Source organism: Rhineura floridana, chromosome 14, assembly GCF_030035675.1.
Source record: "Rhineura floridana isolate rRhiFlo1 chromosome 14, rRhiFlo1.hap2, whole genome shotgun sequence".
In the NCBI taxonomy this organism is placed as follows: domain Eukaryota; kingdom Metazoa; phylum Chordata; class Lepidosauria; order Squamata; family Rhineuridae; genus Rhineura; species Rhineura floridana.
This window is the reverse complement of record NC_084493.1, coordinates 14760913-14788665: the sequence shown is the minus strand read 5'-3', so window position 1 is coordinate 14788665 and position 27753 is coordinate 14760913. Positions and strand designations below refer to the sequence as shown.

Sequence of the window (27753 nt, the reverse complement as noted above, 5' to 3'; positions counted from 1 at the left end):
AGGTCTGCCGTCAGAAAGCAGCTTGGTCTTTGTGTGAACAACTTAGATTGAGGAGCCGCTCAGAGTAATTTTAAACAGTGAGGTGGAACCTACACTATTGGACCACTTGAGCCGCATGACAACTGCTGAAGTAGAAGCTGCAGTACCACCCTTCAGCCACTTGTGGCGACAGTGTAGTGAAGAGCTGCTCAGCAGTGCCATCTTCTGGCAAGGCAGCAGACTGATGCAGCCAGGTTGTATTTGCCAGAATGCAGTGTCGTAGGCTGTAATGCTGCACACACTCTCATTGAACTCATTGGGGCTTCTGAGTAGGCATGCTTAGGTTAAATGCATCCAAGATTCAAAAGCAGTGGCATAGTGGCAAATTCAGAAGCGCAGGGTCCCTTCATGATAGTCACAGCCCCACCCCCCTCCCATCCTTTTCTCTTTTTTTGCTGCGGGGTTGAGAATGAGGTCCTTGTTAATGCCTTCTCCCACAGCAACAGACATCCCTAGGAGCCAATAAGCATGAAAGGGGAGTGTGTTAGCTACTGAGGAGAGTCTTCTCAGTGGCTGACTCACCTCCTTTCACTCTGATTGGCTCCAATCAGCAGAACAAGGAAGCATGTTAGAAAACTCTTCTCATTGGCCAATACACTCCCCATTCATGCTGATTGGCTTATATAATACTGGACACATAAGGACCCTGCTGACACCCTGCACCTAAAAATGTAAGGGGTCTAAGACCCCCCAAGACCCCAGACACCCCTGTTCATAAGAGGATGGGAAAAGCTTCATATGATGCTTGTTTTGAGTGCTTTCAATGCATGTCTATAATTACAATCTAATCTTACAATAACATAGTTCTGCCAGGAATGATCAAATATATATGTGCTCAGTACAGTATAGGAACAGAACTACCTAGTATCTTCCCTAAGTGCAGCCAAGTGGCTCTTTGCTTCAGGGAATTTTTAAAACAGGGATGCGGAAGCCTGTCGCCCTCCAGATGTTGCTGGACTTCAGTTCCCATCAGCCCCAGCCATTACGGCTGGTGGTCAGGGATGATGGGAGCAGTAGTCCAACAGCATCTGGAGAACCACAGATTTCCTATTGTAAATCAAATATATAAATGTTTGGGGACTTCAGGTAGCTCAGGAGTGGGGAACCTTTGGCCCTCCAGATGTGGCTGAACTACATCTCCCATCAGCCCTAGCAAGCATAGCCAATGGCCAGGGATGTTGGGAGTTGTAGTTCAGCCACCTCTGGAAGACCAAAGGCTCCCCACACCCGAGGTAGCTGATGGGTCTCCAAGAATGCTCTGGCTCATAATTCTAGACAGATGCAACAGACTTTCCCTCCCCACTACACATTTGAGCATATAAGTTCATTAGCCTCAGCCATGTTTAAGTCAACACCAGTCTTGGATTTCTTCCTGGTTAGCTTTGCTCCAGATTTCAGATACTTCTCTTTGCTGTGGATGACTTGGATGTACTGATCGTTGCCACTGGTTGGCTGGTCACTGCTAGAACCAGCAGAAAGGGACTCGGACTCGGTGGGGGATGGTTCAGGCTTGTGCTTGGATTTTGCCTTCATGTGGTGTTCTGGGTAGCGTTGGTCCAGTTCAATGTTCTTCACGTGAATCTTCCTGTGGGCATGCGGGGGCCTGTCGAACGCTAGCCCAAAGCCATCCTCCCAAGATTTGTAGTGCATTTTAGCCAGGGGCTTGCTGGTAAGAATTCGGCTGTCAGCACACTCACCAATGTAGAAGCGGGGTGCTGCCCGGAGATCAGAGAGTGACCGCGGGCGGTGGGATCTATTGGCCATGCCTCTCCTTAACTCCTCCTCTTCCTCCTCTTCAGTGAAATGAGGCGAGTACACCCTGTGTGGTGTCCGAACCACGTACCTTCGGAAGTTCCTTGGATACAGCTCAACTATATCACCCGACTCGTCTCTTTGGAAATTCCTCGGCAGCCGTGTTGTGGAGCGGAGGAGTTTTTTCCGGGGCTCATGCTCATTGACGATAAAGTACCTTGCCGTGTGAGTCCTGTGGCCCACGAAAGAGGGAGCGCCGACAGCGGCGTGAGCTTCCAGCTTACTTTGATGATGGCTCTTCCTGAACAGAGGTTCTGAATGAACATCTTCGACGCGCTTCTTGAACTTCACGGGGGTGTAAGCCTTGGCTTTGCAGAGTTCACTTGCGCTACCATGAACTGTACTTGGGTATCTAGAAAGAGAGAAAGAAAGGCAGACTGGTTTGGTCTAGGGATGGGCAAATACTGTATGTCAGTTTCAGTTTCTCATTTTTCCAATCAATCTTCTCGTTTCTATATCAGCTTGCAATTTTTTTAAAAAGTTCACATGAAAATTTGTCAGCATTTCAGTGTGAATTTCTCCAACTATATACATTTTTATAAGCAGTTTTGCTTGCAAGGCAATTTCTCCTAATGTAATACATTTTGGCATGTTATTTTGCCTCATAAATGCATTTATATGTACACGTTAGCATCTACATTTTTCTATATATGTTATTTGGCTGGAGAACTTCACTGCAAAATACAGAGAAACATGAATTTTGAAGGATGACTGTGTTTCGGTTCACATATTGTTTTGCAAGGTGTGAATTAGGTCAGTTGGCCTTTCAGTGCAAACTGAATCGAACTTCTCCCCACTCCTAACTTAGCCTACACCGGTTTGTTATCAAGTGGCTGTACTTCAATGAGATAATCAGGAATGGTTAACCAGCTTCCCAAAACAGACCTTGCCAGACGCTACCCATCACCTGCAACGTGCAGCCATGTTGATTGAGACCATTATCAAACACACCCTCTGTTCATGTGGGATGGTGGTGAGGCCCAACCAACCAAGCCAGCACTCCATGTGAACTTCCTTGCCCTCAAAATCCTTTATTTAGAACCTTTTCAGCCTACCTTTTTTCCTTATTGAAACTCAAGGCAGTGTACATGCCAGGTGGTCTCCCATCCACGTACTGACAGACCCAGGCCTCCTTAGCTTCAGTAAAGTGGCTACATCATCTGCCTTCAGACCATGGCCTGGGACCTTTTGTGATGCCGCCACCCTCCCAGCTATTGTTTTTAGAATGTTAGATTTGGCTGAAACTGGGAAGAGCCAAAGGGTGAGGCTTGTGGATCTCATTGAAATGGAAATGGACTGCCTTCAAGTCGATCCTGACTTATGGCAGCCCTATGAATAGGGTTTGCATGGTAAGCGGTATTCAGAAGTGGTTTACCATTGCCTTCCTCTGAGGCTGAGAGGCAGTGACTGGCCCAAGGTCATCCAGTGAGCTTCACGGCTGTGTGGGGATTCGAATCCTGGTCTCCCAGGTCATAGTCCAACACTCTAACCACTATGCCACACTGGCTCTCTGATGGATCTCATTAAGGACCCCTTTATCTTTCCCGACATACAGTGTGGAACACTGGGCCACACTACACCTTGCATGGTTTTAATGTCCAGTTGGTTTAATACAGCCAGTTCCTAGGCATGATTACTTGGAAGTAAGCCTCATTGAGTTCAATGAGACTTGTTCCCAGGTAAGTACATACAGATAGCCCTCCTATCTCTTTTAATCTGCCTCCTCTATTGGAGGCAGTATACCTCTGAATGCCTGTTGCTGGGAATCACAAATGGGGAGAGTGCTATTGCATTTGCATCCTGGTTGTGGGCTTCCCAGAGGCATCTGGTTGGCCACTGTGAGAACAAGATGCTGGACCAGATGGGCCTTTGTTCTGATCCAGCAGGGCTCTTCTGATGTCCTTAAGATCTGTGCTAGTGCTTTCACACATACAAGTTGTGACATGAATGAAGCCACTATAAACACTTGATTCCAAGCTGTCCATGGAGGCTCAGATTTCGGCAGTGAGCCGCGCAGCTTGGTATCAACTATGCCTCATACGGAGGTTGAAACCCTACCTTCCTATTCATCAGCTCCCACTGGTGGTACATGCCCTGGTTACCTCTCGTTTAGACTACTGCAATGCGCTCTACGTGGGGTTACCCTTGAAAACGGTCCGGAAACTACAACTGGTGCAGAATGCGGCGGCAAGCCTGCTTACAAACAGCTGCCGCCGTGATCACATCACGCCGGTGTTATTTCATCTACATTGGCTTCCAGTTGTTTTCCGGGCCCAATTCAAGGTGTTGGTCTTAACCTTTAAATCCCTATACGGTCTCGGCCCAGTTTACCTGAAGGAGCACCTCCAGTACCACCAACTAAGCCGCCCGACCAGATCAGCCACACAGGGCCTTCTCTCCGTCCCACCAACGAAAACAGCTAGGTTGGTGGGGACTAGAGAGAGGGCATTCTCAGTGGCGGCCCCCACTCTCTGGAACTCCCTCCCGTTCGATCTTCGCCATGCTCCTTCCCTAGATACATTTCGCCGAGCCTTAAAAACATGGCTCTTTGGACAGGCCTTTGGGGTCCCCGGGGTGGGCTAATTTATTTATATTGTTTTAAAATTGTCTATTGATGGCCCTGTACTGCCGCTTTTTAAAATGGTTATTGTTGACTGCGCTGTATTTTATTATGTATTGTATTATTATGTATTGTTGAATTTAATGTTGTACGTCGCCTAGAGTGGTTTCGGCCAGATAGGCGACTCAAAAATTAAATTTATTTATTTATTTATTTTATTTAATTTAGCACAGTGGTAGAGCATCTGCCTTGCACGCAGAAGGTCCCAGGTTCAATCCCTGGTATCTCCAGGTAGGCCTGGGAGAGACTCCCTGCCTGAAACCTTGGAGAGCTGCTGCCAGTCAGTGTAAACAGTATGGAGCGAGATGGACCAGTGGGTCTGGCTCAGTATAAAGCAGCTTCTTGTGTTCCTCTTAGGGATGGGCGAGAAATTTGATTCCGTTTGCTTTTAAAGCTGAATTTATCAAATCTGCACTTTCTGGAACAATGTGAGAACTGAAACACAGCCATCCTTTGAAATTCACGCTTATCTAGAATTTGCAGTGCCGCTCTCCAATCAAGCAATGTTAATAAAAATGCATATATTAGGGGAAAGTGCGCACAAAATGAATATATTGGTGAAAATAACATACAAAATGCATCATATTCGGATAAATTGCTGGGAAAAATGTGAACAGTCAAAACTGCATACAAAAATATATTTATTAGGAGAAATCCACACCTAAAATGCTGAAGAATTTTCATGAGGATGTTTTTCTTAAAAAAAATTGCAAATGGCTGCAGAAAAGTGGAGAACACAAGTTATTATTAGAAAAATGAGGAACTGCAATTGACAGATGATTCCATCCCTAGTTCCTTTACTCCATTTCCTTTCAGAGCTCAAGAGGAAGGCTTTACCTGTTGGGAATGGGTTCTGCTTTAGGCTTCTGTATCTTGGGTAGAGAAGGCGTTGGAGTGGCCGGTGTTGTTGGAATGATGGGCACTGGAGTCGTTCCGAGGACTGGAGTTCCTAGGGGCATCGGAGCTGCTGGAGTAGCATTTGCCGGCAGTGGGCTGACTGGCTTGGCTACTTCAGGCTGAGGTACAGACTGAGAGATGGTCTGTATCCGCCTGCCTTTGGGAGACTCAAAATTCACGACGCTGCCATTCTTCCTTGGTGTTGAAGACCGAGCTGAAGACTCTTGGCTGATGATGTCGTTCTCCTGCTCTGGCCTTTTGTCATTTCCTTCAATAGTTTGTATTCTGGCTAAAAATAAAATAAAAACATAATGATAACCTCTTCAATCATCAACTAGGATAGTTGTTTCCCAAACTGTGTTTTTTGGAAGGTTTATTGGGAATATCAGGAACGATGGACACACTTTCTGGAATGGCGGCTTGATTGCCACTGCTGATCTCCTTCTGCAGTGCACGGCAGCAAAGGAGTGTAGGGGCCACACTGAATTCACATAGGATGGTGGTGATGCCCAACCGACCTGGACAGCACACTCTGTGAAACAAGGGCACACCTGGAATTCTCACTGCCCAGATTTCCCTGCAGTTCCCAGATTCTCAGCAACCATGTCAGTGCGGGACTAGGGCATAGCTCCGTGACACAGCACCTGCTTTGCATGCAGAAAGTCACAGGTTCAGTCCCCAGGATCCCTGGAAAGATCAGACAGATGAACCAATGGTCTGACTCAGTACATGGCCGCTTCCTATGGCCTGTTGAGGGAATGTGGCCTCTGGCAGCAAAAAGGCTGCCTAATTCTGGCGTACTCTTTTGTGGACTGGAGTCCACTTCGTCAGTTGCACAAAGCATTATCATGTATATGTGGTGAATTGGATTCTAATCCACAAAATCTTACGCCATAATAAGCTGGGATGCTGTATATACTGTATATACCTCTCAATATAATTCATTTAGAATGTGGAGATTACTTCCCTTTCAGTCCCTTAAATTCATTACAGTCTACATACTACTTGGATCGCACCCCTACCATAACATTTAAAACACTCTTATACCACTTTAGCCGTCATGGTTTTTCCCAAAGAATCCTCGGAACGGAAGTTTGTTAATGGTACTGAGGTTTCTTCAGAGGTGCTTCACAGAGCTGGAGCACCCTTAACAAACTACAGTTCTCAAGATTCTCTGGTGGAACCCATGACTGTTAAAGTGGTATAAGAGTGCTTCAAATGTATGGTGTGGAAGTGATCGACAATCTCTACAGCTAGAGATTGTGATTTATAATATATGCACACACCCCTGCCAACAGAGGCTAATAGTCCATTCATCGGTTGAAGGGAACGCTAATTCATGAAAGCTTTTAATGCCATAGGACATTTGTAATTCTTGAAGGTACCAGAAGACTGTAGGTTGATTTTGCTGTAGCAGGATGACTCATGTTTAAGCTGAGTCATTCTCCATGTTGGGAATGGGTTAAAAGCTATGCAATTAGTCAAGGACACACAGCTGCAACTGATCTAATCTACTGGCTATAAATTAGAAGCCTAAGAGAGCCAGGCTGTGTGTGGGGATAGTAGGAGCATGTAGTGTTGGTGAATGTATTTGTTAACTGCATGTCGATAAAGATTTCTGTTACTGGCATGAAGCTGGACTGTGTCGGAGTTCTTCATTCCTGTTTGCCGCCTTACTGGAACTGTGTTGGCTGTAAACCTCTGTGTCCTGTGCAGCAAGCTAATTCTGCCTTGCCTGTGCAGACTAGAGCTCAACAAAGGGTTATGGTCCCAGTCATTGCAGCTGGCACAACGATCCTGTGAGGTTGTGCAACAGGCAGAGAATTAGAAAGTGCAAAAGAACTGAACAGCCAAGAAGGGTGAAAAGGATGGCAGCGTTTGGAAGTGTGTCTTATCCCTTGGAGAGGCTGGGGAGCACCAACTACTCCTACTGGAAGGTAAAGACTGAAATGCTGCTGGTGAAGGAGGGTGTCTGGCACACTGTTGCAGAAGACCCCCCAGCAGCCCCACCGGCAGAGTGGATAAGAGTAGCAGAGAAAGCTAAAGCTCTGCTTATCCTAGCTCTGGAGAATGAACAGTTAATACATGTCAGTGGCTTAAACACAGCAAAGGAAGTTTGGAATGTTTTACGTGCTGTACATGTGAGAAAAACTGCAGGCTCTAAAGTTTTACTTGCTAAAAGACTGTACCAGTCCCGTTACAAAGAGGGAGAGTCCATGCAGAGGCATTTACAGAACTTACAACGTTTGTTTGCTGACCTGCAAGAAATGGACATGCAGCATACACAGGAACAGATGGCATATATTACGCTGTCTACTCTAAATGATTCCTGGGAAGGAGTGATAAGTGCGTTAGAAAGTCTCCTGGACGCGGACCTCAGCATGACGTACATCACAAACAAACTACTTCAAGAAGCAGAACGCCGACAAGAGAAAAGTAAACAGAGCAACAAAGAAAACCCGGAGCGGAATGTGCAAGGACCGAAGGCGTATGGAGTGAAACGTTGCTACAGATGCGGCTCCACAACTCATCTACGCAGTCAATGCCAGGCAGAGACGAAAAGAAGATTGCAACAAAGCGAGAAAGACCCGTTTAAAGTGCATGTCGTAGGCACTAAAGACAAGGTCAATGAACTGCATAACACATCCTGGGCTGTCGACTCGGGAGCAAGTCATTTTCTAGTAAATAATGAAAAACAGTTTAAAATCCTGACCCCAACAAAGAACCAGAAAGTTTATTTGGCGGATGGAAGCTGTCGCGAAGTTAAAGGGGTAGGAGTGATATATATATAAAATGTTTAAAAACGCTAGTTACAAATGTGCTTTATGTTCCCAGTATGGACAGAAATATTATGTCAGTAGCCAAGTTAAATGCTATGAATTATGTTGTTAACTTTGACAAAGGGAAATGCACAATAGCTAAAGGGAATAAGATTTGTGTGATGGGAAAGTTCAAAGAAGCCTTGTTCATAGTAAATGATGAAGCCCCACAATGTGTAAACACAGTAAGAAACAAACAAAAGCATGAAAAATGTATACATTTGTATCATAGGAAATTGGGACATGTAAGTTATGCTACTCTATTAAAAACAATGAATCATAGTGCAGACTTACAGTTTAAACCTTGTAAGCAGTATGAGGACTGTGATGTTTGCAGTGAATGGAAATCAACTGCAGCTCCCATACACAAAGAAAGGCTAATTAGCACTCAAAGGCCATTTCAGTTAATCCTCATGGATCTGGCCGGTCCCTTTAAACAGTCAAAAGGAAATGCAAAATTTTATTTTGTGTTGGTCGAAGACTATTCAAGATACGCTTTTGTTTACCTATTGAATAACAAAGCACAAGCCGCTGGGAAGTTACAGCATTTTGTGGAATGGGTAGAGGCGAGATTCAAAACCAGGATAGCTACACTCAGGTCAGATAGAGGAGGGGAATTTCTCTCCTCAACTCTGCAAAAATATCTGTACAGAAAAGGAATAAAACACGAATTAACAGCTCCTTTTGCACCATATCAGGACGGTGTTGCAGAGAGATATCATAGATTTTTATAGGACACTGTGAGAGCAATGTTAGCAGACTCTAAACTTACCTGGGATTTCTGGGGTGAATGTGCAATTTATGCTAATTTTCTGTTGAACAGGGTATATAAAAGTACTGTGGATTGTACACCTTATGAAAAGATGTTTAACAGAAAGCCTTATCTAAATCATGTAAAGAAATTTGGAGCAATATGTTGGGCACATATTCCCAAACCTCAACGTAAAGGCAAACAAGGTCCGAGAGCGTTAAAGGGTTACTATCTCGGCTTTGAGGGTGCATATCACAGAGTCTGGTTAATGAAAGAAACATTTACATGTGTGTAGAAGTGTTAAAACACAGGAGCAAGACTGGGAAGACAGTACTCAACATGTAGACATACACATAGATAGCACACAAAACGAGCAACAGGAAATAAACATTAAACCTGATCCCCAGGAAGAGAGGGGAGGGGGAATTGTAGAAACTGCAGAAACTGAAGTTAAACAAGAGGAAAGAACAGTAGAATGTCAGAATGTTAAAGAGATAGAACAAAACATTGCACAGACAGAGAGTCCAGCAGTACCAATAGAAGAACCTACACCCATACCAAGGAGATCAAAAAGAGCAAATCTGGGGCAACCTCCAGAAAGATTTAAAGTGACGACTGTAAAAGTAAAACAGGAACACAAAACACCAGCAAAGTGTCAGAATGAGGAAGATGACTGGACCGAGCAGGATTTTCAAGAATGGTTTGCAATGCTGGATGGGGGTAGAAATTGGCGAGATAAGTTACATAACATAAATGCTGACCAAGACATGTAATAAACTGACGTTAATGTTTAATGAATGAATAATTGAATGAATATCAAATATGAAAATGTAACTCAAATGGAACTGAGACTGTATATATACAACTGTACTACGTATGTGTTCTAAAACTAAATGTAAATGTAAAATGAAATGTAAAACAAAATTATGTAAAAATGTAAAACAAGAATTGCGGAGCAACAGTAACACCCAACATGTGGAATGAGGTGGGGGCTGTTGGCTCATGTTTAAGCTGAGTCATTCCCCATGTTGGGAATGGGTTAAAAGCTATGCAATTAGTCAAGGACACACAGCTGCAACTGATCTAATCTACTGGCTATAAATTAGAAGCCTAAGAGAGCCAGGCTGTGTGGGGGGGGGGATAGTAGGAGCATGTAATGTTGGTGAATGTATTTGTTAACTGCACGTTGATAAAGATTTCTGTTACTGGCACGAAGCTGGACTGTGTCGGAGTTCTTCATTCCTGTTTGCCGCCTTACTGGAACTGTGTTGGCTGTAAACCTCTGTGTCCTGTGCAGCAAGCTAATTCTGCCTTGCCTGTGCAGACTAGAGCTCAACAGCTACCCCTCTGGAAGTTATAAACTAGAGGACTGAAACTTTCTGAGTGATCTTGGGCCATTCATTCTCTGGTTAACTGACTTCACAGGGTTGCTGTAAGTATAGAGCTACTTGGAGCTCCACAGTGGAAGGGTGGGATAAATATGTTGGTGATGGTGATGGTGGTGGTGATGGTGATGGTGTTGATGATGATGATGATGATGATGATGATGAAGTGGTGTGAGTTTGCTGGAAAATTTTGGATTGGGGAATTTTCCTAAGCAAATTAGGGTAATTCAAACAGGAAAAAAATCAGTTTGCATCAGAAAATTTTCTGATACTGTAGGGAGCATTCAATTTTAACATGTTTATTTGTCCTGTATTTCATAAACAAAGCTAAAAATCTGAAACTTCCAAGCTTGCCTTATATTGTATTTGCAGTTGGCATCCATTCATTGATACTAGCGAACTTATGAGATGGAAACTTTTCTGTGGAAAAACAAAGCTCTGGAAAATTCTTTACCACACTTCATTGATACTAATTCTCCCTCTGACATTAATGAGACATGATCTGACAGTAGTTCTGGTGGTGGTGGTATTCGTTGTTGACAAAGATGGTCGTGGCTCCCAAAGAACATACAATCATCATACAATCAAATAAAGTGAAGTGCTTTGTGGATTGCTCAGCATTCCTACTCACCTGCTGCCATTTGAACCACTTTTTTCTTGTCTTCGGTTCTTTCCTAAAATGCACACAAAGCTAATTAACTAAAAATGTGGGATTAAGTAATAGCTTTTGTTACAAAAAGAAACACACACCACATAAAAATTGCTAATACATCTTGCAGCCCCTACTCCACCCAGCCTTTAGATTTTGAGTTAAGATAAGCCCTTTATGAAAAGCCACTACAAATGTTTAATAAGAGCTTTTTTATATAAAATAAACAACCAAACCAGTACTTACATTCTGGATCTGCATCCTCAGTTGATTGTTAGTGAATTTTAATGACCTTGCAATACTCTGCAGATAATAAATTAGCATGCTGGAAGAGAGAGGATCATCTCTGAATCACAATTCTCAGTGGTGCAGGAATTGGATTATAACTGCAAATAATTAATTTCCACAAGTTCCCACCCTCACCGACATAGAGATTCCCAACGTTTTTGTTCATGGGCATATGAACACAATGAAGTCCAGTGTATGAACACCTGATCCTGCAGAGTTGCTGAAACTCAGCAGGTGTGGCCCTTATGAATAAGTTGGATGGGAGACCACTCATGTAAGAGTGGGATATAAGCATGCTAAATAACTCCATGAGAAATAAGACTTCCATATTCATAAAACTCCTGATGCTGGCCCCTGGGTGCTCTGTGATACACACCTCTGGGCTTCCCATTCATTTCAGTAGAGAGCCCTTTGCATGCGGTGAGCCCCCTCCAGTTGAAGTGAGCAGGGTGCCCTTTGCCAAACGGGGAGACTGACAGGGCACCCACAGACACCCAATGGCAAAAGCATGTGGAAACTGATGGTCCTAATCCAGAGAAAGTTTGTCACACTAAATTCTAGGGCTGTGCACGAGGTCCATGAACTGAATTGGCCCAATTTGGGCCAATCCAGGCTTCAGGTGGATCAGACAGAGACAGCCCTGGATTGCCATGGGATGGAGAATCCTGGCGGGGAGAGGGGGAGGCAAGCAGCAGGCCTGCTTTGTCACCACTTCCCTGCAGGGCTGGCGAAGCAGCATCCAGCAGGACTGAATGCTCCGCTCTTCAGCTGGTGAGTGGCACATTGAGGCATGCTCTCTGCAAAGGTCTGTATTACCAATGTCTTCCCTGCACTATTTCAAAATACTTTGAAGTGGGGACCCAAGCCGTTCCTGGTCACTCACCTCTCTGTGTTTTAAAGAGTAAGGCAGCACATAACCGACATGTACAGCATTCACATAATGCGAGTTGCGCAAGAAGCCACTTCCAGCATTGGTGCCTCAGGCTGTAGAAGCAAGGGGGCTCGTAACATTCCCAATAGCTTGGCTCTAAATGGCTGCTAACTATTTCTGTGATTTGAATAAGGAGAGCCACTTTGAGAGGAACGTTCGTTTTGAAAAGTGTCATAAAAACTGCAACGTTGACAGCCATCTTTTTTTTAAAAAAAAAGCAATCCTTTTTAATATTACATTTATATCTTGTACTGTGATCCCTCCCCAGTTAGCTGAAGTCCAGCAGTTGGCTGGCCTACACGAAGGGATGGGATCCATTGGCTGGTGCTGGTTCAAAAGTATTCTGTCGACCTAACAGGCCAGTATTGATTCAAGTTTGTTCTTTGTCCGCCAGCCGTGACTGTTACCAAACTGTTTTCTCCCCTCGCAAAAAATATTGATGTCTATAGTTTTAAAGGAAATATCGATATTGTGAAGAAATATTGACAAATGAAAAGAAATATCGATGAAATGATCATTCTTAAAATCGATATTTTAGAGGCGGATTTAAAAAAAAAAAATCCAGATTAGAAAATAGCCATGGAAAATCACCACATAAAAATCCACTCTGCAACCAAGTCGAAATTGGATGGTATTCTAGCACATTCCTACTTACACATGGCTCCTATGAATTTCAGTGGGACTGAACACATGCATAACTACGTACACAATAGCAGCTTAAGATCTGTCCACAGCAGGCCTGGATAACCTCCATCCTGTGGACCTAATTAGGCCCAGGAGAAGTCTCACTTTGGTCTGTGAGGCCTTAATGTGCATTCCCGATTGTGCATTGGCAAGAGAGGCTTGCTAGCACTGCCAGGCAGCTGACTGAAAGTGACAACAATCCAGCTGGGATCAGTATTAGACCCTATTTGCTTAGTAATGACATTATATAAGTTTCCTAGGACTGTACCACTTCAGAATGTGTGTGTGCATGTGTGTGTGTAAAATTAGGAGGACTGAATGCTCCTCCACATTAAAAAAAAAACCCTGCATGTAGAAAGATAGCATATGAGGAAGAAAGGTTCAGGTCTAGCATCTTTCTTGACATGTTACTTTTCTCTGCCCAAGGAGATTTTGTCTTGGGAGAGTATTCCATCACAGTCGCTCAACTGCAACTCTAAAATGGTACAGTCATTCGCAGGAGGACTGTAGGATGGGGTTGTTGCAGGTCAACAGCAACCGAAATGGTAGCAGTGAAATCGATAAAAGGTTCGTAGACTTACAAGAGGAGTAATAAAGCTGGAAGGACGACAACGGGACTGCTCACGTAAATCATCACCTTATGGAACCAGACAGGAAAGTCAGCTTGGATGGTTTCGGACACAATGTCATATATTTTTTCTTGCCCGCTAGGGTGGAAAACATTCTGTTGTTCTCTCAAGAAAAAAAATATCCCCAGCATCTTAAAAACTTCATAGTTCTTTTCTGGTAATAACCAGGCCCCATTGCCTGAAATGTTGGGGGTGGAAGCTGGGCCTATGTTTGCTTGGGAAGAGTGGGCCAGACTGATAGAGAGGACTGGAGCCAAGTGTCCCTGAGTTTTGTATTTTTGAACTTTGTCCAAAAACACTTGAATAGACCATGTTTTCCTAAAGGTTCTCTGAGGTGGTTCAGAACAACCAAATTAATTCCAAGGCGAGCTGGAAGGTGCTTGCCTATCTCTAGCCTTTACAACAGAGATGGGAAACCTTGGGCCTTGGGGATGAATGTGGCCCTCAAGTTCTCTCTGTCTGGCTCTCAGGACACTCCCCAGCCCACATCCCTCAGCCACCCTGCTGTGCACCCTTCCTGAGGACTTTCACATGGCTAGGTTGCCATGGCCAGTATCTCTCACGTATCCAATGCTTGGGTAAACAGGAATGTCTTTACATTTCTCCTCAAAGCCAGTAATGAGAGAGAGAGATGCATCTCACCAGGGAGGGCATTTCACAAATGGGGAACCTAGAAGGCCCTGTCATAGGTGAACCTCAACCAGGCAGCCGGATCAGCATGATTGCAATCCTATGCATAGTTTCTCTTTGTACTGTTTGACAGTGGAACCCACCCCACTGGAGGTGGTGGGCTCTCTTCGCTGGTAGTGTTTACACAGCGGCTGGATGGGGATGCTGTAGTTGCAAAAATCCTGTCCTAAGCAGGGGGTGGGTTGGACTACATCATTGTTCTTCAACCTTGGGTCCCCAGATGTTGTTGGGCTACAACTCCCATCATCCCCAGATAGCATGGTCAATGCTCAGGGATGATGGGAGTTGTAGTCTATCAACATCTGGAGACCCAAGGTTGAAAAACACTGGACTAGATGATCTGTAAGGTTCCTTCTGCTTGCAAGCGTCTCGCACATAAACATAAAACAAAACATCACCGGTATCAACTCACCTGAAAGGGCCGCAGGTGAGGGATGGCTTATAGCGGGCAATAGCAAAGATGGTTGGAAGCATACACAAAAACAGCATGAAGAGCAGCATAGCCAAGTAGAAGTTATTAGATCTACAAGGGAAGGTAGTATTAATAAACAGCTCTCCAACATACCATGGATTTCTAGTATGTTATCTTATTCATAGCAAAACTTTCCCAATGCTTTCGCTAGGGGAATTCTCCATCCAATAGGAGTTCCTCCTTCCCTCCATCACAATGTTGCATTTGTGACCCCAAGTCTTCTATTCACTGTATCTCATAATCCTGATGTGTATTTGTAAGGGAGATGTAATATATGGCACTACCCCAACTCTGAAGTTTCTGTCTTGGTTATTTAGCATTCTATAAATTTTGTTAAATAAATAAAATAATTAAGGAGAAGAGGTTAATACTCTGCTCCCCACATGCGTGGTTCCACTCACCCCATCACCCTGCAGATGCTACTTTAAAATTAAAAGCAAGACACATTAAATAGACCCATTCATTTAATGCATAGTTTGGTCCTTAACTGTCTAATTTTTCTTTCACATATGTTTTGTCAAAAACTATTACAACAACCAAAAGTTATTGTTTTCCTCTTCCCTAGTCAGTATGGGTTGTATTCAGCTATATCCTGCTCTGAGTAGATGCATTGAAAATAGACCTAAGATAATTATGTCCATTAATTTCAATGGGTCTTCTCTAACATTGGGTACAACCCTGTGTCTTCCTACTTATTCAGTTACTAACTAACCTTGAGGCTCTGAAGACTTGCTGATGAGGGACATTGCATGTCAACACGGCCCAGCTCCGCAGGTACATCAGCCCTATCAGCTTAAGAACATTAAAAGCTGGGAGGCAAGGTGAAAAGAAAGCTCCCATCCTAGGAAAGAAAACAATCGTCACCCTTAAAAGCAGTACTTAATTTGGAAAAAGGAAGATGCTGGTGGGCAAACTTCACTTTGCTCAACTCAGAATGGGCTGGGCCATCATTATGAGCTTTCTTGGCGAGCATTCAGAAAAGTTGGTTTTGTTTCTCCGCAAATTCTCTCTTCTGGCTTCTAAAGTTGACACATCCCTGCTGATGATGCCACATGCTGGGGTTTTCCCATATTGCACCCTGGAGATCGTAGTGCCAATGCTAGCAATGGCAGAAATTCATACCCCTCCTCCAACAAGCCCATTCAGAAACAACAGCGATGTCCCCACAACTCCAGGATAGGCGAATCTCTCAAATTTCAGAGTCTCTCTGCTTCTCATTTTTTCAGTCTTAAATTCATTTCTTCATATTTTTATAACAGTTGGCTACTTTTTAAACAAAAGCGCTTGTGACAATTAATCAGTATATTAGTGTGAAATTTTCCTAATTTTATACATATTTGCATGCAATTCTGCCTAATATATACACTTTTGAAAGCGATTTCTCTTAATCTAATGCAATTTTGCATGCTACTATTGCTCATATATTCATTTTTATGCACACTGCACCCTACTATATGTATTTATTTGGCTGGAAAACTGCACTGGAAAATTCAGAGAAGTGAGAAATTTTGAAGGCTGACTGCATTTCGGTTCATGCTTTATGAAATGTGAATTAGTTAGGTTCACCTTTAAATGTGACCTGACCAAATTTCTCCCCCACCATCCCTAGCTCCCCCGTTCTCCAATAGAGACAGGGGTCAAATGTCTTTGTGCCTGAAAAAAGAGGTCTATAGATTGTGGGTTGCAACAGGCAAGACTATAGTGGGCACAGACTACAGCAGCCTTCCCCAGCCTGGTGCCCGCTAGATGTTTTGATCATCTGCCCAAGCCCATATGTCCAATGGTCAGGGATGATGAGAGATCCAACAGAGTCCAACACAATATCTTGAGGAAGGCTGGGCTACAAAGTCAGTGTTTACTTCACCTGAGCTTCTCTGTCTCATCTTGGTCCCCACCCCGGAGTCCTGATGGCAAGAGCTCCATGTCTGGCTGAGTTGCATCATCTGGCTTTCAGCATCAGGGCCTCCTTTGAAACCCAGAGAGGAAATGCCCAGCATGATTGGCTAGGCTGGAAAACCTCCCACAAAAATCCACATGTGTTAAGTACTTACCATATCATCCCTTGATTGTAGACCAAATGCAAGACATTTTCTGCTATTTTGAATTCTCCATATTCTGGCTGCAAGAAAACAACAAGTCATAGAACCTTAGCTAAGCACTAAAGGACACGGAACAGTACCATCTATTGGTTGGAGGTGTTGCTTATATAATTATTACACTACCAGTTATAGCAGTGGTAGGGAGATGGTGGCCTTCCAGATGTTCTTGGACTGCAACTCCCATCGGTTCCAGCCAGAGTGGCTCATGGTCAAGCGTGATGGAAGTTGTAGTCCAACAACACCTGGAGGGCCACAGATTCCCCACCATTGTGCTTTTGGGAAAGGGGGGCAGAATGCAACACAGGGATGCCATTTTCAGCAGCTGCCCAATGTCTATATAATGTGCCCCGAGTTTTCACATTTTTGAAAAAATACATATATTAAAGATACACTCACAAATTTGCTTTCCAAATCCCAGCACCAACAGTCACTTAAGTATCGGACAAAAAGCCCGCGGAAGAAGTCAATCAACAGGATGCTTGCCACGGTGAACAGCATGTCAATGATAGATAGCTTCAACATTTCCTGAAACATTAAAGATGCAAAAACATCATATTCCAAGACAAGACTATTTCTCCTTTCCATTCTGGGTTTTGCAGTTTTTTTTTTAAAATGCACTTAAAATAAACAACCAGTGAGTACATTTGGCATGTTGAGAAGGTGTCATGGGTGCCAGTCATAGGGTCATGACATAACACAACATGGCTACCACATCTGAAAGAAGAGACAAGGAAAAGACCACAAAATGGTGTGGATATGCCCCCTCCCCAATCAATGGAAAAAAGGCACCTAAAGAGAGAGGTTTGTACCTCTCATCTGTTTAGAACTGAAGGGTGAGTTCAACCCTAGCATCCAATGAAATGTGGGCACATGTTCAATGTAGGAGTGACAGAGCCAACGCAAGCAGGAACTGAAAATGGGATGGGATTGCCTGCACTCTTTCATGCATAATTCTGCAATCATAAGGGACAGAAACCTGAGCTTCTTGTTTTAAAAAGAAAGGAAGCAGAGGTATCTAGAAAGCTGAATTTTACAATTTTTGGTTTTTTTCTCTCCTCCTGCATCATACATAGTGCTCTAGTCCAAGTACTAATGCAGTCCAAGTGCTTCCTCCTTTGGGAGGAAGGGCAGGACACAGATTTAATAAATAAAATAAATTATTTGAAATCTAATCAGGCAACAATAGGGAGAGAAAAAGAGGTCTCTAGCTCGAAAATCTCTCCTTTGGAGATGTAGGCACCTAGGAAGCTACTTTATACCAAGTCAGACCATTGCTCCATCTAGCTTAGTCGTGTCTACACTGGCAGGAAGTGTAGGTTTCAGACAGGAGCCTTTTCCAGCCCTACATGGAGATGCTGGGGATTGCCCCTGGGATTGTCTGCCTGCGTAGGAAATGCTCTGCCACAGAGCAGTGACCCTTTTGTTTGCTACAATGCAGATGACAATGCCCTCAAATTTCAGCCCCTTACAATTTACAGTTTTCTTTCTAAAAACCAAAGAGAGGTGCCAGGACAGACCATAACCATAAGAAAAGCAACAGAAGTTTACATGTTGGCTTGTCGTTTTTTCCCCCCAGCTCATGGGGTAAAACTTTTCTATCAAAACAGATCCAGTAGTGCAGATTTCAGTGCCAACACAAAGTTTTCTTTTTGAGTCTGGGACAAAAATATCCCAGGAAATTTCCCCAAGAGCCTATTGATTTTTGCCACTGGGGTGCTTTTTTGTCCCAGCCAATGCTGACATGTTGCAACATATAAAACAAATCCCACAGGGTTGTAGTTTTTTTCAAACAAAAGGATCTAGGGAACCACACTTCTTCTGACACCACACCCATAATAAGGGATACATAAGCTGGCTGGCTGAGGTGGCTGAGGTGGCCTGGGTTTTTGTCTTTTGTTTTGTTTTTGTTTTGCTGCTTTTCCCCCCCTTTTTTCTTTTTTCTTTTGGGTGCCATTGGTTTTAGCTATGGGTGGGTTCGGTTTCGTTTTATATTGTAGTTCTTGGGTTTTTATGTAGTTTGTATGTTGAATTTTACTTTATCTTGTACGCCACCTAGAGTGGCCACTTGTGCGGCCAGATAGGCGGCCTAGAAATAAAATTTATTATTATTATTATTATTATTATTGGAATAATTTCGCTCTTCTGATATACACTGGAAAGTAGCTTGGAGTAGAAAAGTCACCGCTCAAACCGTATAAGTTTTCTTATGGTTAAAAGCCCATTGACACAGAAGAATATTCTAGAAAGGTCTACAACAGGAGTGGGGTACATGTGGTGTCCTCCAGATGTTGCCGGACTCCAACTCCCATAAGCCCCAGCGAGCATGGCCGACAGTCAAAGATAATGGGACCTGTAGTCCATCAACATCTGGAGGGCCACAGAATCCCCACAGCTGATCCAAAAGCTAAAAGACAAGGGGCTCAATGGATCTCCACAGTGAGAGCATTCCTCAGTCTTGCTGCCATCACTGCCTTGGGTACCCGCCTATCTAATCTCACATAAGGATCAAACCTACTTGACCAACATAGGTCTCCCAGCATTGATCTTGGTGACTTTGAGTGTTGGATTCAGAAGGTGTTGTCTTGTTGGTCACCAGGTTGATGGGTAGGGCATAGCTTTGAGTGTGATTCTCAGTTAGAAGGAAGGTGCCATTCCTCAGAACATGCACATTGGGAATGGTTGTTGAAAAGTTGTATTCCAGAAAGGTTTTAGTGGCTAAGAAGGTGGTAGTGTCCACTGTGGTGCTTCCATTGTTGAGAACTTCAGATTCCTGAAATCATGGGGCAAAGGTTAAATTCAGAAGGTCATGTAGTGCCAAGAATATTGTACAGAGAAGGAGGTGTAGGTGACCATTGCAGATTACCTCTCAAATGCTATATTTAGGGTCTATGTGGGATCTTGTATAGGGTCAAATAATAAGGTTAATTATTGGATCATTGTGAATAGAGAGGACATGTCTAGAATTGTACTAGCTGTCCACTTCAGAGCTCTCATGAGGAGGACATTCCATCTGTATTAGGTCACTCTACTGTCCATGAGATCGGCAGGAGCCTAGCAGGCACATGGCTGCAGATCCCTCTTAGGGAGGGGTCAGGTAGGCTTTATCTAGCATCTGTTATGTAGACAGGGAAAGAGACACAGAAAGACAACTGGGAGGACATAGACAGACAGACAGCAGGGATCAGACCAGGAAGAGAAGTTTAGTGGCAAAGGCCCCTTTCAGGAATGATAGAGTGGCAATCAACTGCCCCCAGGGGATCTTCCAAACACTGATGCCAAGGAACATGAGCTATATTATGCTTATTTCTATGTGTTTGCTCAGCAATAAACATTACTAGACTGCTTACCTCTTGGTGTTCTTAATGGCCTCATTGAGATTCACAGGCTAACTGCCTCTAATCAATGATTTGGCATTCACCCTGGCACAAGGGTAGCACCCTGTGGCATTACAGATCATACTTAAAATATCCTGGTTCCAGACTGTTTGGGGTTTTAGATCTCTTAGGAGAGGACTGGGGATCTTGCGGCCCTTTATTGTTGGACTTTCATCAGCCAACACTAAAGGTCAAGGATGATGGGCGTAGGAAGTCCAACCACATCTGGAGGGCCACAAGTTCCCCAGCCCTGCCATATACTCTCTCGTAGCCCTAATGACAGCCCCATAACATAAATCAGTGGCACAACCCTTTAAAAATTGGAATTGGTTCAGAGGAGAGCAACAAAGTTGTTCAGTGGTATACAAAACAAAAATGTTGTAGGAACTGGGTATATTTAGCCTGGAGAAGAGACAGTTTTGGGGAAGCATGTCAGCACTCTCCAAATTCCCAAAGGGCTGTCACACAGAAGAGGGCAAAGCCTTGTTTGTTGCTGTCCCAGAGGACTAGGGCTTAGGTTACAGAATGGTAGATTTTGGTTGAGCATTAGAAGAAACGTCTGGACGTTAAGAGCAGTTCAAAAACAGAACAAATTACCCAGAGGGGTGGTAGGCTCTCTCTTGCTGAAGGTCTTCAGAGAAGAAGGTGGACAGCTATCTGTTGGGGATGTTTTGGCTCTAGATTACATGCATTGGACTTAGATTAGATGGCTGGTAAGCCACTGCCACCACTATCCTGCAAGCTCTATGTCTAACCACATATCACAAAAGGGGGATGAATGAGAGGGAGAGAGGTGGGGACAGGCTTTGTTAAGGGTGGGTCAATCTGTCAATTTCAGTTTCTCATTTTTCCAACCTTAAATTCCATTCTTAACATTTCCACATCAGTTCGAGATTTCTTTAAAGTCCTCATAAAATATATTAACATTTAATGTGGATTTCTCTTAATACACCCTTTTCTGTATGCATTTTTGCCCGTCATGTGCATTTTTGCTCTCCTAATATAATGCATTTTTGTGTGGTTTCCCCCCCTATTAATACATGCATTTTTATGCACACTTTATCCCAGTATATGCATTTTGTACACATTACAGGGCAGGAAAACTGCATTGCAAAATTCAGAGAAGTGCGCATTTCAAAGGGCAGCTGGGTTTCAGTTTGCGTATTCCTTCAGAAAGTGCAAATTACGTAGGTTCACCTTTAAATATGAAGTGCATCGAGTTTCCCTCCCATTCTTTGGTCAAGACTACCTAGAACATGCATGGCAGTGGACAGATTCTAACTGGAGCACTTCTAGACTGGTAGCACGTTTCCAACTCATTTCAGAGCGTTTGGTTGCAAAAGGGAGTCAGTGGCGTTGCTGGACTTCTCGTAAGGACTCCGCTTCTTACTAAACGAACGTAACTTCTTATTTTGCGGTGGAACAGCATTGAGGCCTAGAGCTGCTAATTTCAGCCAGCCATCACAACATGAAGGCACATGGCTCTTTTTGCAATGGACTAACTCTTCATTCCCCACAATATTGCTACATGCACTTTACCACGTGTTCCTATCAAGCAAAGTTCCTGGGGCTTGGCTATGTTGGGTTTATTAGTATTTTTGTTTTGACCATTTTTTTTAATGCTTGGTTTTAGCCTGGGGACTGTTTTATATTTCAAAATATTATTTTTATAATTTGAGTTGCAAAACTCAATTTAAAATACAATGTACAGCTTGCACCCCAAGATAGTCAAGATTTGCAACTTACAGCGATGCTCATGCTGTCCACTTTGTCCAGAAGCGCAATGATTAAACTGTACAGATTTCCCAGATACAAGACGAGAACTCTGTCCCGAAACAGCAAGCATAGAAAGCTACGATCAGCTAACATGTCATATAGGAAGCTGATTTATATTGAGTCAGGTGCTTGGGTCCATCCAGCTCAGTACTGTCTCCACCGACTGGCACCAGTTCTCCAGGATTTCAGACAGAGGACTCTCCATCCTACCTGGAGATGCCTGGGGTAAGGATTGAACCTAGGACCTTCTGCATGCAGGGCAGATGCTCTACCATTGAGCCACAGCCCTGTTCTGCTGCAGCCCCTTGGTTCCATACAGCCTGAAATGGGATGTCCAGCCCTCCTTCTACTGATTTGACACATAGCTACTGATGTTCCCCATACCTGGCAAGCTGAAAGCGTAAGGTGGTTCGAGGGTGGTACATCTCCAGTGCAGCTATCAACTCGAAGGCAGAAGGTGCGAGCATTGTGATGAGTGAGACGACAACACTTACCTGGAAAGAAGAGCAGCACATGGGATTTTGTAGGAGAGGTCCTTGCGAAATTTAATCTTTTGCAAATCTGATACCTACGAATGTGATCCACAGATTAATGTGCAGAGCAGAATATAACTATTTCACACTTCTCCAAGTGCTGCGGCTCAGTTCTCAGCTCAAAAAACATTCAAAATAAGCTTTAAAATGTGCATTTTGAGAGCAAACATGTTTCGCTTAAAAATGTATTCAATATCAGATTTAAGATGTATCTTTTGAGAGAAGATATGTTTAAAAAGACATATTTAAGTGTGAATATTTACACTGATTTTTTTAAAAAATGCAGAGGGTGGTATTCAACACTATTCTTACTCAAGGTTGACCATTGAAGTTCATGGATATGACTAACTTAAGCTCATTAGTTTTAATGGGACTACTCTGAGTAGGACTATAATAATAATGATAATGATAATGATAATAATGATAATGATAATGATGATGATGATGATGATGATGACGCGATGATGACGATGATGATGATGATGATGATGATAATAATAATAGAATTTATATCCCACGCTTCCCCACAAAGGAGCCCAGGGCAGCAAACCTAAACAAAACAGCTGAACAAGAAAAAGAAAAGCATACTAACAACAGTTAAAAAAATTCAAAACACAATTAGAATAAAAAAAACATTCTAAAACACAGTTAAAACATTCTTTCATCAGCGATCTTCAGGTTGCCAAGAACAGTCTCCCTCAGTCATCAGATGTCTGGGTAAACAGGAATGTTTTCAAATTCAGTTGAATACAACCCAGGTTAATTCAGAAATGGGACAGGATGGACTTAGGGATAAACACATGCAAAAGTGATACGGACTAGGAACAAAGTGATCCATCCCTAGTTCTCATCACAAGCCATTTTGTACACCATGCAGCCACAAAGCAGACACTTAGTACAGAGAGCCAATCATTCAAAGAATTAAAAACAACAGCTAATGATGTAAGAGAGGCTTGTACAGGAGCCCTCTCAAAAGCAGAGTGGGTATCCCAGTCAAGGAGGTCTACATCATTATCCCCATATTGCAGACGGGGACTGAGGCCAATAGAGAGTGCTCTTACCTCGTTCTTCTCCCAGAGCGTCAGCTCCTTTTTCGTTCGCTCTAACTTCTGGGATCGATCCACCACAAAGTAAATAATGTAAATGCTTCCGGCGAGTGAGAGGAGGACGAGGATGTTGGCGATGATCCTTAAGCTGATTGTCACGGCCCTTAATATGAGGGTAGCACACAGGAAACAGAACAAAGTATTCGCATTACTTCAGTGGGTCATTTTTTTTTTTTACTTGTTTCAAAAGACAGGGAGATAGCTACTTTTTTGCAATCACACACCACAGGCAGGGAATTCATATACATACGTACAGGTTTGTGCTTTTCTTCTTCTCTTGTTCTTCCAGTATAGCTTCCTGTGTTGAAAGAAACACGGAGATAATAGCATGTAGTGAAATCACATATATGTATATATGCATGGTTCCAGGCTATGGTCTGCAGGCACAGGAGGCCACCACCTTGCTGAAGCTAAGCAGGTTTGGGTCTGGTCAGTGCCTGGATGGGAGACCGCCTGGGAACCACATGTATGCCGCCTTGGGTTCCATGGTGGAAGAAAGGTGGGGTATGAATGTAACAAATAAATATATAAGATTGCATGGTTGGACATCCCTCTTTTGGTCTCTCCCTTCTTGGGTGTTAGAACTGTTAGGGTGTAATTCTATAACAGTTTCCTGGGAATAAAACCCATTGACCTCAATGGGGCTGACCTCTGAGCCAAAGTACTTCCATTACCCATAGAAAGCTGAAAGATTGTTCCGCGTGCTAAAAGCTGTTGGGAGATCCCTTTTCCCCTCACAGAGCTACAATTCCTAGAGTTCCCTGGGAAGAGAGACTGATTGTTATCCCACTTTGAGAATTGTTGCTCTGTGAGGAGAATAGGGGTCTCCTAACAATTCTCAGCACCCTTAACAAATGACAGTGTTATCATAGCTCTTTACATGTATAATGCCGATGTGGCCTAAATTCCTGGGAGGGATGGTCTGGGGGCAGAGGCTTAAAACGTCTCAGTTTGCTTTTGAGCTTTGTCCGAGCAAACTGCACATTCATTGCTCTCTGAGAGCAACCCCTGACCTGCTTTGCTCTGTGGGCTCCTTCACCAAATCAGGACACATCATGAGGGTATCTGAGGGCACCATGGTGCCCATGGCATCATGTTGGAGACCCCAGGCATAAGCTTTTCTTTGGGGGGGGGCAGGATGCTGACCTTGATTTCAACACTGCTTTGTGAATGGCCACTAACATTCATGCTTTAATATAATTGTCATAGTCTCCACGTTTTGCATTTCATTCCCTCTAACCTTGTTACTTACAGTTGTGTCAATCTCTCTCTCCCTCTCTCTCTCACAGGTTAATGCTTCATTTCTACGATGGAGTGGCCTCTCCTCCGTGAAAACTTAAGACATCATAAATTTGTTAGTCTTTAAGATGCCACAAAATTCTGTTGCTTTTACTATCCTCTGTCGGAAAACAGAGGCAGAACGCTTGTGTATTTATAATGATATCCAATTAGGTTTTAGTGCTGTCTCCACATCCAGTTAGATTTTATTGGATGATTATGGCTCCCACTTTAGCAATGTGAAGCTTTTATCATTTATTGGCATTCATCAGATTACAGGTCATGATGCTACGTAGCTAGTAGTTCACCGAAAGAACTCTTAACTCTTCTTTGCCTCTTTCTTTTGCTACAAGAAGTCCCTTTTTGTTGGTTGTTCACAGACCCCTTTGGGATCAGTCTGCCCTTCGCAGAGCTGTGTCCATAGACACTGTTGCTTTCAAACACTAACAATAATTGCACCTTTGCAGAAACATGGGATGCTGCCACGTATTGCTGGGTCAGAGACCACCAGTCTATCTAGCTCAGTATTGTCTACACTGAATGGCAGCAATTCTCCAGGATTTCACATTCAGGGTTCTCTTCCAGTCCTAACTGGAGATGCCGGGGATTGAATCTGGGTCCTTCTGCATGCAAAGCAGATCCACTACAACAGAGCTATGACCCTTCTTGCCTTTGTTGTTGTTTTTGTTTACATACGTATCCCATCAATAATCATGAGTATGCATATTCTCCGTAACATATTTGCCCCATATGCACAACATCACGGGCAGACTTTTCTTTTGGCAAATGTGATGAGTGGCTTACCCTGATGCTGTTGACTATGGCAGCTGATTTGCTCTCTGCGGCCTCAGGGTTGCCAATGAGATAATCCCAGGCACAGAAGACCCGCCAACAAAACGTATAGTTCTCGTCAGACGCGCTTGCTAGGCTCAATCTTGAATTTTTGGCCATCCTGGAAAAGAGCAGTAGAGAGTTTCTCAAGGCAAGGGCTGGTTCATACATGCACCTGATCCCCCACCATTACTGGATTCCTCAGCTGAATGTGTGAATGGACTCCACTCCAAAGGATTGTGTCTTTTTTGAAAAGGCACTGGGCGATAAGAATCCTTTGTTTAGAAATGGCTTATTATTAATGCTTTTGATGATAATCCTCCCATTGCAGACACATGGCGTAAGGGCTAAAGGGTTAAAGCCCCCCCCCCATACCACAGTCCCAATTTCTCTGCAGGACTTAGACTTCCACACACACATACTGTCTATTTGTTAAAAAAATCAACTACAGAGGTTAAAATATACAGCAAACACCATGTCTAATATGGCCTTCTGTGGTGGTTTGTTCCACACATCATGCTGTCCATTGCTAAATGCTATGGTAAATGGTTGGTAAAAATGGACCTGAGACCTACCCCTGATAAATCATCACACCAATCTGGAACAGGGTGACCAAGAAGACAGAAGAGGCCATGGGTTTGCATAAAATATGCATTTGCATCAAATTTAGAAATTATTTATTTATTTGTATATTTTAATTTTTATATGCATTGAATTTAGAAATTATTACTATAGTTTAAATAGAAATACAAGACATCTCACCATAATAGGGGAAACTGTCACTAGGGCCCCATCTGCACTATACATTTAAAGCTGTACTATACAGGAATACCCCGCATTAACGTACGCAATGGGTCCAGAGCGAGTACGTAAACCGAAAATGTACTTAAAGTGAAGCACTACCTTTTTTCACTTATCGATGCGTATACTGCACTGCAATCGTCATATACGGGCATAACTGATGTAAATAACACATTTATAACTAAAATATACACAGTAGGCCTTATTTTAAGAAAAAGTTTGTCGTTGGAAACTGATCGGGCGGTGGCGTCATGCCGTTAAGTGTCCGTTCTTGCGAAGCGAGCGGACGTAAACAGGGGAATGGTGCTACTGTAAATATGTCCGTACCGAGTGTCCGTAAAGTGAAGGTCCTTATAGCGGGGTATTCCTGTACCACTTTAAACCATTATGGCTTACTCCAAAGAATCCTGGGAGCTATCCAGTTTTTAAAGGGTGCGGAGAGTTGCTAGGAAATCGCTATTCCACTCACAGAGCTACAGTTCTCAGAATGGTTTAACAATCAATCCCTCTGGGACTTGGAGCTCTGTGAGGGGAAAAGGGGTCTCCTAACAACATTCCGCACCGTTCACAACCTACAGCTCCCAGGATTCTTTGGGGGGGAGCCATGACTTTTAAAATGGAATAATATTGCTTTAAATGTACGGGAGGCCTAGGTACCTGTGTGCCTGCTCAGTCTGCTGCCCAGGCGCTGTTACCTGTTGACGGGCAACTTCAAAGCCCCCCCTATTCTTCCTTCTTAGGGCAATGCTTTATCTTTAAACCAGACTTTGACTCTCTAAAGTAGGAGACACAGCCATCCTAGTGTGGAATCTCTCCCCTTATTAGTCCTATTTCTAAACATATATTTAGCATTAGTAATATTATAGGTGTGATTCAGTTTAAAACACAAACACACACTCTGCTATCTGAGCTTATTTATTCATTTACATTCCTAGCCACCTTATTTGTTTCCAAATGAAGCAAAGCAAGCGGGGGGGGGGGTCAGGGACGGCACTACTCCACTTGCTTAACCAGGGGTTGGCAACACAGTGCCCGTGGGTGCCAGTATGTGTGCCTGTGCCTCCTATAGCATCTGTGAAAGTAAATATTTCCTCAGAAATCCACAACGCATGAGACTGGCCCCATCTGCACTACACATTTAAAGCAGTATTATACCACTTTAGACAGTCATGGCTTCCACCAAAGAATCCTGGGCAGTGTAATGTGAAAGGGGTTGCGAGTTGCTAGGAGACCCCTATCCCCCTCACCAAGCTATAATTCCACGAGTTCCCTGCAAAGAGGAATTGACT

The 27753-nt window shown here is 43.5% G+C and overlaps 1 protein-coding gene across 1 annotated transcript in view; it reads right to left on the bottom strand.

Moving 5' to 3' along the window:
- Positions 1-1341: 1341 nt before the first annotated feature.
- The window catches only part of TMC3 (transmembrane channel like 3), a 228700-nt gene continuing 202288 nt past the window's right edge, over positions 1342-27753 (bottom strand). Inside the window, exons 10-24 of the mRNA XM_061595861.1 lie at positions 25637-25784; positions 23809-23852; positions 23510-23657; positions 22300-22409; positions 21886-21964; positions 19281-19535; positions 17162-17290; positions 16718-16785; positions 15379-15507; positions 14607-14717; positions 13457-13582; positions 11219-11297; positions 10955-10997; positions 5309-5657; positions 1342-2203 (exon numbers count right to left, since the gene is read on the bottom strand). Of these exons, the coding sequence (XP_061451845.1) occupies positions 1342-2203; positions 5309-5657; positions 10955-10997; positions 11219-11297; positions 13457-13582; positions 14607-14717; positions 15379-15507; positions 16718-16785; positions 17162-17290; positions 19281-19535; positions 21886-21964; positions 22300-22409; positions 23510-23657; positions 23809-23852; positions 25637-25784 (2680 nt within the window). The remainder of the gene's footprint in view (positions 2204-5308; positions 5658-10954; positions 10998-11218; positions 11298-13456; positions 13583-14606; positions 14718-15378; positions 15508-16717; positions 16786-17161; positions 17291-19280; positions 19536-21885; positions 21965-22299; positions 22410-23509; positions 23658-23808; positions 23853-25636; positions 25785-27753) is intronic.